At 39.2% G+C, this 16214-nt stretch overlaps 1 protein-coding gene across 1 annotated transcript in view; it reads right to left on the bottom strand.

Annotated features, from left to right (window-relative positions):
• Positions 1–3465: 3465 nt before the first annotated feature.
• The window catches only part of mtnr1bb (melatonin receptor 1Bb), a gene marked incomplete at both ends in the record, with an annotated part of 35870 nt that continues 23121 nt past the window's right edge, over positions 3466–16214 (bottom strand). The window contains 3 exons of the mRNA XM_080508926.1: positions 3466–3888; positions 4505–4849; positions 4963–5081. Of these exons, the coding sequence (XP_080365052.1) occupies positions 3466–3888; positions 4505–4849; positions 4963–5081 (887 nt within the window). The remainder of the gene's footprint in view (positions 3889–4504; positions 4850–4962; positions 5082–16214) is intronic.

Raw genomic sequence — 16214 nt, 5'->3', positions numbered from 1 at the left:
TATAGACTTGCATGTGCAGAAAAATTTATAGAAATGTTACACAGGAATGGAAAATCTAAACAGTGACATTTCATAGTGGATTTTGCTAGTCTTGAGTATTTAAATTGTGCAAAATAAAGTTGTGTCTATCAGTAGAAACCGGAAAACAAACCCAAAAAAGTGTTTGTGGACATGGCTGTGCCAATCAAGTGAGAGGTTGTTTTAGATGCACTTTACAACTGTCGTGGAGTTAATGGAGTGAGAGGTTAAATATCATCCAATAGTAAACAGTAATCATGTGGGATTGCTGAGCTTCAGATATACAAAAAACAAAAGAAACGCACATACATTTTGAATACATCTCCATTAACAATATACCACAATTAAAAAGCACAATTACACTAATTTACAAAAAATTCTTTTGAATTGTCTTCAGGCTCCCTCAAATGGCAGCTAATAAACTGCAAATGTTTCAGACACTTTATATCACAACAAAATGTTCGCGAGGCACCCTGAGATGGGAATACAGATATAAGCTGTACCTTCTCCACAATCTAACCACAAACACCACTCACTGAAGAGGCAATGGCTGTTACTTTACGGTTAACTGTGAATACAACAAGAATATCAGCTTTAACGAAACACTTCGAACAATGTGCTCTGCTTGTTTTTGTTCTCACAGTGAAAGCATCAAAATGTGTGCCTGTTGATGAGACCATGAGAAAATAAATGATTTACATTGACAACAAAGATCGTTTCATCGAGATGAATTGAATGGGAAGCTTTTGCATAAGTATTTCTGAAACGGAGTAGAAGTCACCACTGCATAAGACTTGCACAGACTGTAGAGCATATGATGAAGGAGGCAGAGGAACCTTAGGCTAATCCACATGGCTTGCTGCATGTCCACTAAATGTTTTCATTATGTAGTTTTTCTCTCTGACAGAAGCTTTTCTAACACAGAATAGTAAAGTCGCATCCAGCCCTGGTTGTAAAACATTGCCCTTTTGTTAATATATTTACAAGAGAGCAACGTAATTTGCATTCAGTTTGTAATATAGGTTGACATCTTCTTAATATTCAGGCGAAATAAGGACAGGGAGTACTCAGGAAACTCTATAATCCAATCCAATCTAATAATGAATATCAGATGCAGTTCATATTAGATTGTCTCGAATTGTGACACCTGCTGTGTTTTGAATTGCTCAGCAACATTTTAGTCTGCATAAAGAATGCTTCATGCTGCTGCGTATGACTATTCAAATGGAGTTATTGCATTGAGATTTTATTTTGAACATGTTGACATCACGTCCATGCAGTCAGTCCTGGTTTGTGCATATCAGGTGGTGCAAAATCAGTACAAAGCTTCTACCTTCGCAAATATTCAGAAAGATCAGTATCATATTGTGTTGAAGTCCTTACAGTATTTATCATGTTAAAAAAACACACATTTCAGGTTATTGTCTGAGATATTACTTGGGTTTTAAGATTTCAAATATCTTGTTTGTGGAATATGATAAAAGAGAAGGTGCCAGGAATGATCCAATTTCATATACTGCTGGGTAACTTGTGAATCAGTTGCAGGGAAATGCCTAAGACCTCCCTGAATATAGTGCTGGGGTAAATGCACTGAGTTGTGTTCAAATGCCTTATGGACATTAAAATCACTGCAGGCTTGTGGCCCATATGGCATCCTACCAAGTAGATATGAGTGGTGTCAAAGTTGCATGAAATGAAGCAGATTCACTTAAGTGATATACAGACTGAGGAACACATCAGCTGTGACACGTCAGCCCACCGTCACATCAAAAACAGTGACAGTAGATGTGACTGAAGGATATTAAAGGACCTGCCATTACAATTTTTTTCCCCCATCTCTTTGCGGTCCCATTGACTTTGATGGAAGCAGTGAAGGAAGTCAAGTCATGAAATGTAAGAGAAAAATTGTTAAGTGAGATGTGGTTGGGAGGACAAAAACAAGATTGTATGCCAGTTTGGGTCCTTTGTAAATGCAAACGTAAACATAGACTTCCAGATTAAAAAAAAGAAAAGAAAAGAAAAGTCATATATCACTTCAACAGGCTTAATGTGTACTGATTATACCAGCATAGATCATAGTATTTAGCAACATGTTTTTTGGTGGAGGTATTTCGGAGGTATTGAAATCATGCTGGTTCATCCACTACAACAGAATATGACATCAAACCAGCATCGATCAAACGCAGCAGTGTTATTTCAGCTCGGTACGTCATGCATGTAATGTGATATAACCGTAATTCCACATAAAGCTGACATAGTTATTTCAACCAAAACTACAATGTTTTCCAGGGAGTTTTGTGAAGGTTTCACAAGGTTAGTCGTCTGTATATTTCTGTAGACATGACAACACAGGTGCCTTATTTTGTACTTAAGTTGCATATGCTTCAATTCATTCATCCATCTATTATGGCTGCTTTAGCCCACGTAGTGTCGTGGGGAGCTGGAGCCGATCCCAGCTGACTGGGATTCAGTACAGTCAGTCTGCCAATTCATCACAGCTTATGCTTTTGTAATGTCCTGATGAGAGTCGGTGAAAATCAACCTGCTGTGTTGTTTTGCAATGACAATGCTTCAACCTGTAGGTGTCCTCTCCATGCTTCATCACATGCCTGTGTATTGTGGGGCTTTCAGAAACTAAAAACGATCGTTCATCAACACATCTTTTGTGGATAGGGGCCAGTTCTTTCAGACTTTCTCTCGGTCTTCCACCAGTGAATGAATATCCTGAATCAATTTGCTGAATTTATTACTAAGTTGTCGTTTTTCATCCTTTACAGTGCAAGAAAGTCAGACCAGGCAGTATGAAATGTCTGCTTCTGCAGCATTTAGGCTTTGTATATGAATATGACTCCTTTTTATTACCACCACATAAAAAAATCTATCGAACATATACTGTATATCATCAGCAGACAGGCATTATCTTCTCTTCTGCAAGCATTCCAGTGAGGCGAGTTGTTTTCTTTGAGGCTTTTGAAGTTACTAAGGAGAGGTGTACGTTTGCCAGCGGTTTCCCAGTTTTGTGAAATATGTCTAAGAGTCTACAGCAGCAGACATTAAAGGATATCACTTTTTTTTCCCCATATAATATTAATGTACCATTCAGATTGTTAGAGTAATAACAATATGAAACTGCAAAACATGGATCGGTTCTCCAAGGACAGACTGACTTCTTTTAAGTCTGTGCTCTTTGAATGTAAATCACAATTTAGAAAAAAACAAAAACATCCATAGCACTTTAAAAATTCCTGAACTAATCTGAAGAATAATAAATGTTCAGAAAACACAGTGTGATAATTACATGAATATGTATACTTCTACTGTAAACTACAAGAAAACAAAGCCATGTCCTTGAGTTTCATTTGTTATTTAATACTCTTTAGCTGCACAACTGCCTGGATATCACATAAAAACAGGAATTACCATATGACAGGCTCAAGGATCCAGATTTCATTCTTTGTTTATGCGATCTCTGCCTGACTCGTTGTTGTTTAGCGGTGGTGGCGGCGACTGCTTGCTCCTCATGCTCCTGCCATCTGTGGCAGCGCGCGAAGTCTCTGTCACGAAAAGCCGAGTCACCCAGACCGAGGTGACAATGCGTTTGTACTCGTTCCTGAAATTCCTGTTGAGTAAGCCGTAGATGATGGCATTCAAACAGCTGTTGAAGTAGGCCATGAAGTAGCTTACCACAAAGAGCCACTCTGGGATATGGGGACCCACACGGGATGGATCTATTGCCACTGCCAAGCCAATCAGGTTAAGTGGTGCCCAGCAGATAGCAAACAGCACAAATACCACAAACATAGTGATGAAATTCCTCAAGTCACTTGGTCTGAGTCGTGGGCTCTCCTCAGTCTTCACTTTGCGCCGCACCTGGAAATGATGGAAACAGACGAGCAAGATAATAAACTGTAAAAGAAAACAAATCTGCCTGTGCCTTACTGTTTTATGCACATTTAAATGCACAGAAACCCACACAGAAGCACATTTAAGCACACATATACAAATTATAATTACACTCTTCCATCTGCCCATCACTGATAATCATGAAATAATATTTCAACACAAGATTGCCAGATTTTGAATAAATCTTGCTGCTTTTAGAGTTTGTCTCAGAACAGTGTTCACTTTACTTGCAATAAATGTTGCTTGTCAAAAAGGATTTAAGCTCACTTGAATGTTATCATTTGTAAGCCTATTGTGGCATTTACAGAATTTCGTTTGTGCAGCATCAGGTCAATCAATAAAGGTCAGCTTCAAAATTTGAAGCAGGCATATTTTATACATTACAGGTTCAAGCTGAATGAATCAAGCATGCTTATTACTACTGCCCCATCTACTTTACATCCTATTTAAAGCTCCAAGCATGTTCACAGGTTTCTTTTGTGGTTTTTTTTAACAGCATTATGTGAATTCAAAAGGATATTTTCTGTAAAGACACAATGCAAGGACATTGAACAGCCATAGTACAGAGAATTCAGAGACATACCTGAATCACTAGCACCCAAATACGTAGATAACAGAAGGTAACCACTGCGATGGGAACCAGGAAGTGAACCACGACTACTGCCACTGTGTAGGAACTGCTGACATTCTGGGCGAAGGTGCATGAGTAGACCCGTGGGTCATAACGCAGGGAGCCGACGAAGAAATTGGGCACAATGGCCACTATTGTAAGCAGCCATATTAAGGCAACAAACATCAAAGTGTTGCGATAGCTGTACAGCCGACTGTAAGAGAAGGAGTGACAGATATAGCAGTATCTGTTCACTGCAATCCCGGTGATGTTGAAGATGGAACCAATGACACTCAGGCCCATAAGGAAACCACTGACCTGAGGAGAGAGAGGAGGAGAGCAGAGTGTTGGAGTCGGACCGTGTTGGGAGTGGGCTTATTGGTGATGCTGTGGCAGCACGCTGAAATAAGCTCAGAGTAAAGTGTTCTTACCATGCATTGTGTGTCTCCCAGTGCCCATCCGTCATGGAAGAGAGCATAGAGAACAAGGGGGTAGGGGTAGAAAGCTACCACGAGGTCAGCGAATGCTAGGCTCACCACAAACACATTACCTGGAGAGGAAGACACAAATGGACAGGGTCAGTTCATTTATACACAGGAACTTTATCGGTTGTGACAGGAATCATATTTTAATATGCGACAGATGCAATAATTACACAAAAAGTGATTGATTGTATGACATCCATAAGTTCACCCGTTATCTTTCAACCTCAGCACAGTGAGTTTAGACCATATCTCCTCTTTTTTTAGCTTTGGGCTTAGTTTGGACACGCCGCTATTAAAACTGGAAAATGGCACAACACGTCACAGTCAGTTTGGGTTGGCATGATAACGTTTTCAGACTTCCTATCATTGATGTCACCGGTCAGTTGGTAAAAGCTTGTTCAGCCTTGGATGAAACCAGTTATTTTTGCTTTGTTTTAGACTGTGCATTGTCTCACCCCAGCAAATAGTCGACGATCGCATCGGATGTGATTTTCACTGTGCTGGGAGCCTATCTCGACACGTCCAGCAGGGTGTGATTGTTGGCTGAGGGGGCCAAGATTACAAAAGGTTGCTAGCATCTGCCCCACGGCTGATTGCCTCGCCCCCGACAAAGTTTTATCATGACTGGCAGAGGCGCTACTTTGACAGAGTGGAAGGACAAGCATCTCGACACAACACTGGGTCCCAATTGAAAGAACAGTTGGTTCCCAAAATCGATCTTCTGTGTCACAGAAATGACACATTGCATTGCTTTGTCATAGTAGAACCATCACATTTTCTGACTTGATTCAGCCGTGTTTTGCCATCTATTGATGTTGCCGCTAGTGACTTTTATTGAAATGTTTTGTTGTTACCAAACTTTCTCAACCTTGCTGATATGTTTGCTTGGTAAAATAATCACAGCAAAGTGTAGAGCAAAAATACAAAAAAAAAGGAGATGTTAAAAAAGTCCCATTGTACCTTTAAGTTTGAGGAATTAACACAAATATAATTGAAAATCACTCCAAAATATGGAAGGAACTACTCTTTCTGTGCATAGCTATTCATACCAAAATAAAAAAAATAAAAAAAACTTAATAAAGAGCTGAACAAGATCCTTTGTGTTTGCTACAGTTATGTTTTTTTTTTTAATAAAGTGGTGCTATTAGGAAGCTCCCATGATTATTACATCTTCTGTCCTCTTTATTAGATACATGTAACAACTTTAAGAAGGTTTTATGGCCTTATTTTTTTCTTATTGTGATTTTTCTTTAATGATTTCTATCTATCAAAATGACAGTTGTGGTCAGCCCATATAATTGAATCTGTTATATTCTTCCCCACTTCAGCACCCGTGCTTCATTTTAAAGTTAGACTTTCATTGAGTGAGTCAACTTTCTCTAATGCCTATTTGGTCAGGATTAGTTCCTCCAGGCTCCTTCATGACTGATTCTTTGTGCTTTCCCCTCAAATATTTAATCATTTGTGACTTGTCTCTGACTGAAACACTTGTGTATGTAAGAGATTAGTAATACAAATGAAAAAAAAATTGTCTTCAAGTATCAATAACATTTATTTCAACGTATCAAAATGATTCACTTTAATTAGATGGGCGGTCACAATAAACAAGTAGAAACAAAGTCCCTTTGTGGACCCATCAGTGCTGTTCATGCACCCTCACCAAAAAAACCATCAGATATATGACAGTACAAATAAAAGAGGGGGAGTTTAAAAGGCATGTGGTGTCTAAGATAGAGACGTCATGTAATTGTAAGCCCATTGTGGAAAGTAAATCACGTTGATGCAACAAATTTAAAAAAAAGTATGTTATTGATCATCGATATCACTTTTGTTTCCCAACTAAAAGTAATGTATGCTCTGCATATGCATGACAACTTAAACAAGAAATGAACATCACTGCCTTTGAACTTTGACATGCCCGTTGCATTGGAATGAACATTTGGCATTCAATCCACTAGAAGGCGCTGTGCCAAATTAACATACTGGCCAAATATCAAGAGCAATAGAGCTTTCGTGTTTGCTTAGTTAGTTGACACTGAGACAATCTGAGACAGACCGAGGTGGTCTGTGAGGCCGTTAAACACCTTGAACTGTCACACGGCTGCTCCGCCACCATTTATTTATGCATTCTATCTTAACACTGCCCCACAGCCTCTACCAGTGGTACTGCTCTGTTTGTCTACATATGTAACATTCCAGGAGATTGACACAATCAACGCCAAGTATGGATGGAAGGCTTTGTGCACCTCCATTTGCATATTGAGCATAAATGAGCCTTTAAGGTCAGGGGGCTGCAAACCACACACAGAAAATCCTTGAAGTGAACCTGGGATCACATTTATCTAAAAGTTTTACAATTTTCAGCTCAAAGTACAGAATTATCAAAGTGTGTTGTCTTGAGTCTCTTGTTTTGGACTGAGCAAGTCTCATTTCATTTGACCGAATCAATACCTCCACTATTGCTATCTTCTTTTACCCCAAATCTCTACCTTTCTCAGTAAAGGACCTGTGTGCCTTTGCAACTTCTGCCAGCAGGTATTGTATTTGTTTGACTTTGCCAGCTTTTGGGATTGTTTGTCAAAAACAACTCAGATGATCATTGTAATGGTAGAGCCAAATGTAACGGGGAAGAGCACTGATGCATCTTTCTGTCTTTTGGGGTTCTGGGCCTCATGTCTTTGGCTCACCTTGTGTGTGTGTTTTTTCCCTGCAGATGCCAACAGAGGTCATTTGCAGGGCAGTATTTGTGTACACAGGCTGGTGCAAAAAAATAAAAACAAGCTCCTGGATATATTCACAAATAGTTAGTGGTGTTGACAAAAAAAAAAAACACAAAACCTCAAACAATCCTGAAAGTGATTGTGGGCATTTAGTGTGTCTCGTTCAATTGTCAAACCATGTCAAAAGTGCATGAGTCAAAGAGCAGCAAAAGTTTATTTGTAGTTATATCATGCATGACAAGCCTCTTCTTTTAGTATGTGCACATGTGGCTTAAGAGTGTGGCTGTCAACCTAGAAATGTCAAAATGCTCCATGATTTACAAAGCGGAAGCAGCAATTGAACACACCCTGCACAAGGGCATTGAGGAAAGAGAAACATACCTCTTATTATTAGTTTAATCAATTTGTTTCCGTTATTTTGATTACTATACAAAGAAACCTTATGCAACCAGATGAACATGAGAGTTTCTGTCAAAGACGATTGTGACACTATTAAAACAAAACACAAGTCTTTTCAAACACAACAAAGACATTAAAAGTATGTTTACCAGGCTGTCGATGGAGATCTGAAGTTCGTGCCATGTTTGGTGTCAGCAACACAGGAAATTATGGTTTTTACATCCCCCTGGGCTTTCTCATCAAATTAGGACATACTGTACATGTAATGTATACATAACACTGGTTGTTATGTGCCTATATTCACATATGACTCCCATTATCAGGATGACGTGGTAGCTAATAACAAAATTAACTATAATAACACTGATTGCTCTGTCTGACAGCCTGCGCGGTTGATATCGGTCACAACCCACATATACTGCGTGTGTCGATAAGGAACATATCTGTGGACAGCAGCATATGTGTGGGTTTACAGCAAATGCACCGTGGCATCTTCAATTACCATATGATAAGACTTCCTAATCCTGGGCTTTCCAGTGTCTTTGAATATAAATTAGATATGTGTGTTGAGAAGGAGTTTGATACGCAGCATCTCTTTTAAAGTCCTAATATGGATCTTTTAATCACAGGGCTTTCCAAATGTGATAAAACAAAAAATATCTTTTTGGTCTGAATAGATTAATGTTCATTACCAACAGCTTTGTGTGAGTGGGCACCATGTCCACACCAACAGTTAAATTAGGCAATGAAGAACAGAGTTATAAATGCATGGAGTAATTTAAAGATAGGGAAAGTACTTTTCCTATAGAGCACAGTATTGAGACTTCATCCTTCCTCTCAACCGGAATATATGCAGTTTATTTTACTATAACCCCTTTCCAGCATTTCCGATCCATTAAATAACTTTTGTTGAACATGTGTCACAGCTCTGGTGGTATATTTTATATTTTAGCTAAGGTCTTCACAAGTTGTTTTTCTTTTCACTTTTCCCCCTCCAGGGCCCTTGTGCTTCAGGTCTTTTCATGTTGAACTGGTTCAGGTTGTTGCCTTATTTAATGTCACATTGAGTTGTCATATTTCCATTATCTGCATGGGATTCTGATCTCACTTCTGTTTTGTTCTTTAGTCATAGTTCTGATTCTGATTCATACTATGCTCTATACATAAAAAACAAAAACAAAAAAATCATTCTATCTGCTCCAGGGCTGGCAAAGAATGCGACTGAGCTGAACTTTTATTTCTTGCGTTGTCTCTGAAATCTACCCTGCGATTAATCAGATTTATGCTGTTCACTCCTTTTTTTTTTCCATCTCCTCCCAGGTGCACTTCAGTTTCTTGTGAGGTCTAAAGCATTCTTGTTTTTTGCCACCTTGTGTAAGTGTTTATCCAAATAATGGTTCTTTTTTCATGCTTCATGTTAATTTTTTAGTTTCTGCTTATGCATTTTCCTGTTTCTTCTTTTTATCTAGTATTTTCAGCTCAAGGTAAAACAGGCAGGCAACAAAGAGGTGGGATCAACGGATAAACATAGATAAGTGGGTTTCTACTGTGTTTAGTTGTCCTGATGCATGTTTCATGTTGTGCCTTTGGTCTATGTTCATGTTAATGTCTGCCTTCAGGTTCCCTGTCTGTGTTAGATCTCTGCCCTCAGGGGTCTACTTGCTCTGCCATCCATGTGCCTCACCTTGATTACACATGAGTGTTGTGATCTTTGCCGAGCTGTCTCCTGACTCCCTGAGCATGTATACATACACGTGACATCCTCTTTCAGTTGCCAGTTCATTTTATTATATTGCCTATCTTTGTCCATGTTCTGGTCAGCTTTTTTTTTAGCCTCCTTGTTTTCTATTTCTCTCCACTTGTTTTTCTAGTCATGACCCTGGATTGATTTTGGACCACATTTTGGATCGCTCGCTTTGAGCCTTTGATTCCTTAACGGAATGCCTGTGTACTGAAACTTGCCTTTTTGTGGAGTAAATGCTCATTCATGGTTTACCCTTCATCCCTCTCTCCTCTGAGTTCATTATATTCCTGTACTTCTCTTTGAAGCTTATGTATATGGGCTACAGCGCAGTACCGTGCTGTATCATGGGGTAGTGTTGAGATTAGAAATGAAAAAGAGAAACACCACTTTTTTTTGAATGAGCAGCAAAATTGATATCCCTTGAGATGTTTAATGGTGTTTGACATCACCATGTTAGTTATTTCTGACTTCTTCTCTCTGAAACAAATACTTAAAATCTGTTCGGTATCTGGTCAGAATGGTAATTTAAAGCGGGGCCCTCTGGTGGATGGTTTACCAAACAGTCATTCCAAAGCAATTGCCAGTGACCTTTACACTGCCTTGTGTGCACATATCTGTCCTCATGGCTATGTGGAGCAGAAATGAGCCTTGAAAATAAACAGGCCAAAACCCGCTCTGTCTTCTGCCTATGTGTTCGAGTCCACTTTCTCCTGACAACATTTTTTTTCTCACATTTTGTTTATTCAAATCTGTTGGAGAAAATTGTGGCTGCTTCGTTAAACTGACTTGTTTAATAGTTTCCATAAGTTGTCTATCTAACTTCAGAACTTAAAACTCAGATACATTTTTAACCTGTTACAAGATTGTGTGGGCACCGATGAGTCAGAAACGTGTGGTTCACAGTTGTCCCGGTAATTACAGAAATTGCATTTTCAGTTTACATATTGAGCCCAGCATGGAGCATGTACTCAGTTTTATACGCATTCAGACAATCATCACGTCACTGTTGAAGCCATGATTTCTTTTAAAAAAGTGTTTAAATGGTGAATCCGCTGCTTTGCCATCATGTTACATGATAAATAACAAGCATCATATAAACTGGTGCTTCGCTGCACAACGCTTGCTCACGCATGATTGTGTGCTTAATCAAAATTGAGCTTGTCCCTGTTTTGTTTTTCATTGTTGTAGCAATGCTTATCAGAGAAACACATGGAAGCAGATTTCTGTTTATTCATGAATGTGAAAGCAGTTTGTTTTATTTGCAAGGCAGTGAGCAGAAAAGTTTTGCACAAGGTGTTAGACTTTGTTCCGTGACAGTTAAAATGTGATGATATAACAGTTAAAGTAGACTGGGCTGTAGTATAGCTCAGTCGGCGTTAGTTCATGCTTCTCTGGCATTGATAAACAGATTCATGCATGTATGAGAGCTGTATAGCCGGTCACGTCCATTTTTCCCCCTACCGTCAGCCTGACGGGAGACGGCCCACATTTGACAAAGCAGAAAAAACAAGTGTCTCACATGTGAGGCGCGTGCACAGCTGCACGCCGACACACCTGTGAGAATTTTCGAACCATCTGTTCACTAAGCTGGTGATAATACCACTGATCGCATTTCAGAAATTATTCACAGACACGAGCCTGAGCTTAAACACAGCTATCTAGTCTCAAAGTTTAGAGCAATAGTAACTACGGTTATATTATACTACAACATAATTTACCCAGAAACCTGTGGGGCATTTGGTATAATTTCAACAACCAACTGTTCAGAGACCTTTATTTATTTATTTATTTTTAATTTCCAGATGAAAGCACATACACAGTCTGAAGTGTAGAATTTAATTTGCAGCAGCAACATATTTGGCCAACACCAATCAAAGAGGAAATGAGCAATCTTGCACAGTACAGAAATAACATACATTTTTTGCACCGCTGCCCCCTCACCTCTCTCTCTCACACACACACGCAGCACGCACGCACACACGCACGCACGCACGCACACACGCACGCATGCTTTTTATGCCTAATAAATGGATGAAATGTGCATAAAACTGAAGTTTGGACAGCTCCCCATAAGATCCTTCACGTGCACATAATTGCGTGAGGCTTGACTGAAAGACAAAAGAAATGTGCCAATGATTATTGTAATGAACAGTATTAGAACTGAAAAAAAAAATGGTTTTGTACCTTTTCCCTCCATGTCAATAAGCAATGCCTTGGGGGAAACGATTGCAATGATTTTCCTCTCATTTTCTTTTTCATGTCTTTCCTGTAGGAGGACATAGGAGGCAGATTTGCCTTGTTTGCATTTAAATTTGTTTTCAGTGAAGGAATGGGGGCAAAAAAATAGATGGTAAGGGAATGGTGATAGGAATGGGGACTGAGTCCAGGAGGGACTGATGTGGAGGGGAAAAGTGGTCAAGCGTGATAAAAGCTGCTTTTTCATGTGGAAATGCTAAAAGTTAAAAGTGGGGGAGCCAATCTCATTTAAGGTGGCTAAATAATGCATTTCCCACAAGACATGATCAGGGCAATTAACATCTCTGTAATTCTGGAATGGAGCCACCATCTCTTGTTATTTCTTTAAATCTGTTAAGTGGAAGAGCATGGCACAAAGAAGAGAAAAACAATTTCTCACTCAATCTGCCGAGATCAATCAACAATGGTGTCAAGAGGAAAAGAAAAATGATAAAAATGACTATACATAAAAGAAGAGTGAAGGTCACCTGAGGATGGGGCTGTTAGCAGTCGAAGAGGAGAAGAAAAAGCTATGTTGACGAGGCAAGCCACGAGATAAAGGACTACTTTTCTCTTAGCGCTGTAGGCAAAGCACTAAACAATCTTGTCATTACCACTACATGTCATCCTCTCGGCAGCACATGTCCATCCATGTTGGCAGTCCTCTGTGCCGGCAGCTCCCTCAATCCACTCCACTGCCCTGCCAACTGCCTTGTCATACATATCATCCTCAGCCTGACCACACTGCATCACTTCAAGCACAGTTTTATTTATTTAGTTAGTTAGTTAGTTAGTTAGTTATTGTCAATTCACACAGCTGCAACTCGGTTTTCTCAACAAAAAAAATTCTTTTTTTTGGTATGCTATAAACCACTAACTATCGTTCATTATGTATTATGCCATCTCATGGCATTTGCTATTTTCTATATTTTTTACCCCCCCCCGACCACCACCACCACCACCACCAGAAATTGAATGTGCTTCTCTGTGAAGAACTGGCAAAACACAGTGAAAATATGAAGTGGTGGTCAGGCTGTGCTGCATGCCTGAAATGGGTTGGAATGAAGTACCTGGCAAATGCTATGTGAGAAAGAAAATGACCTTTAAAGTGCAGTTTATCACTCTCTAGACGTGTTGAGTTTGCAAAAGAAGAGCATCACCAACAAGTTTTTAGCCAAACCAATGAGGTTAGAAACTGTATACCCTTACTGAATAACACTTATCGCCTCAACTAAACTTTGTACTGTTAGTAAAACTGAGCATAAGATTGTCAATTGCTGCATGAAAGTCCCTTTGTATATTTTATTCACGCCCCACCAACATATTCGTCTTGACACATATTCATTTGACCCTGAAGTATATTTTGTCTAAAGTCAGTCTGGCGGAGTTAATTGGTGAAAACAGGCCTGAGGTTACGCTTTAATGAGAAATGTGTAGCAATATATCCAGAAAGATTTAAGAAATCCTCTTGATTTTGCTATATTAATTTACCTGGAAATCAAGTCAAACACATTAAACAGACAGCATAGTTAAGAAAATGCTGTGAAAATGTACATTTCTCAACACGTGAGAAATTTACTGTTTGTCACTGCTGGTTTTGGCAATTTGTTTTGGGGGTGAACAAGAACTTGCTCAGGAGTCAAAGCATAGTTACAGTGTCAATGCCACGACAACCAGCTGACCTCTTTCCAAAGAAACCTTGCGATATTGATGTTCCACTATGTCTATCTTAGAGCAGCTTGGTTATTATTTTACCAAGCTCTTGTTTACTAGAGAGGAAACACTTTGACAGTCCTGAACTAACTCAAACCTTCTGACAGTAATATGAAACATTTGATTGTAACTAAAATAAACATCATCCACATTACCTAATGGTTAATGTATCAGCTACTTTTAAATGAAAAATGGTAAAAATGGTAAATGGTCGGGATTTATATAGCGCCTTCTAACCACACTGAGTGCAGTCCCAAAGCGCTTTACATATCAGCACACTCACCCATTCACGCTCACATTCACACACCAATGGGACAGAGCTGCCATGCAAGGCGCTAATGAACCACTGGGAGCAAATGAAGCTTGTCTCACCTTTTAAATAATGGTTTGCTGCCTTCTGCATGTTGGTTGTTTATCTCACCTGTTTTGTTGCTGTTTTCTCTCAACAAAAGCTCATAAATAAAAGTAAGTTCTTCTGTCTGACATAACTAGTTGTTCTCCACCACATTTTAAATAAATATCTTTAAAAAAAAAAACCATTAAAATCAATTCTTTATTTTCAATAACTTGCACAACAAAGTCTGAGGAAAAAAAAACAATTTTGAAAGTCTGAAAACAACTTTGGAAAGTTGTGATTTAAGAAAAAATACATATCTTGTTGATAAACCAGATAAACAGTAGAGACGCATGAAAACCTTCTCTGGCAAGCAGTGACTCTACTGAAGTGCGTTGAGCGTGGAGCCGGGTTCAGCTGGATGCTACTTGTTGCAGTACGTCATTATTTACATGACCACATGAGGTTGCCTGTGGGGCGCAATAAACAATAGTCACGTCAAGCATGCAAGTAAATACCCGACACTTGCCGTTTTTGTTCGTGTGAGTTCATGTGCTCCGAACATCAGCGAGTAGGCTGGAAAGCCATTTCAGGCAGTTACACCTCTGATCACTCCTGACATCATGTGGGCTCCATCACCTCTATCATAGCTACTTCACTGCAGCACTTCAGCACTACGAGGTCAGCAAGTATTCTTAAGCCGGTGTTAAGTTACTGTAAAAGCTGCGGAGCCAACAAACACTGGTTGGTTGGAAAGTGTGTAGGAATCGGCTGCTAAATTTTTCAGTAAATATGATTCAGCGGTTGGTCGGCTGCAGCTTTGAGCCAAGCCTTGCACAGAAGCTCTTCTTTTAACAGCCTCCCTCAGGTCCTTTGCACCGCGCTCGTCGCTTCCCTTTATGTGGCTCCGTCATAGATTGTTTACAACATAAACACCATGCAACACTCAATGAGACGCCTCATTTAAAAATTACATTTGCCTAAAGTAAGCAGACATGATGCAACATGATGAAATATGTAATCGTTTCCACAGGAGAAAAAAATTATTTGCAATAACTTATATAAACATTAAAGTCTTTTTGAAATCTTCCATAACGAGCAAAATGAAAGTTTATTTCTCTCATATTGTTGCAATGGGATTTTAGGAAGTTTCTGTTTTCTTTATATTTAAGCTTCACTATATATCACATGCATTTTGTGCCATTTTATCCCTGAAGAAAAAGGCCAACTTTACCACACCGCATTTACACAAGTTTAAAGGTAGCAAAACACACTGACTGCACAAAAACAACCCTCCTGCTGTACTCTAATTAACTGAGAAGCAATTAGGTGACTTGCAGCACAACCCTAGTTTCAGGCCAATATGCAAACCAGATATAACTGCTGAGTAAATCACCTTCATAATAATAAGTAACAACTCCTGCTCGTCCACAAACCAAGAAGGTAAAGTATGGAGGGGAAGATTGTGGAAAGAAAGTGAAGCTGTGAAAAAAACCCTCAAATTGGAATAGTTATACATGGTGATTTTATTGTGACATTGGCAGTGTGTATATCTTGGGTTTAATTTGGTGATATACCCGTTTCACTAAAAAGCCCAATTTAGTATAGCTTTCAGAATTCCCATTCTGAAAGCTATGAGTCTGTATTTTATTTGCATAAACCTAGGAATGTTTGTACACTGTTATGTAATAAAAGCTTTGGGATGCAAATAAAATGATCTGTTTGCCCCAGCACACAATTTGCATATTAAACAACAATCAATAGTTGGTTTGAGACTTTGGAATTATAGGTCACTTGTCTGCCCTTTATTCGGTTTTGCTCAGTGTGAAAAGCTGCACCGACAACAGCTTATCAAAGTCTTTCATAATTTTTGTATGCATCAGTATGGGCTGCTTGTGGTAATGTTGCCTTTCCGAGTCCACATTCATCTTAACAGCAGTGTAGACGTGCCGATATACTCAGCAGTGGGCGCCTGTGTGTGCTTTTTGCACAGTGGGGATAAACGGTTCACACATGAGCTAAATTACTCCTCTTAACTGCATCTACACGTACA

The sequence above is a fragment of the Blennius ocellaris genome (genome assembly GCF_963422515.1).
Source record: "Blennius ocellaris genome assembly, chromosome: 14".
NCBI classification, from domain to species: domain Eukaryota; kingdom Metazoa; phylum Chordata; class Actinopteri; order Blenniiformes; family Blenniidae; genus Blennius; species Blennius ocellaris.
This window is presented reverse-complemented; position numbering and strand designations above follow the sequence as displayed.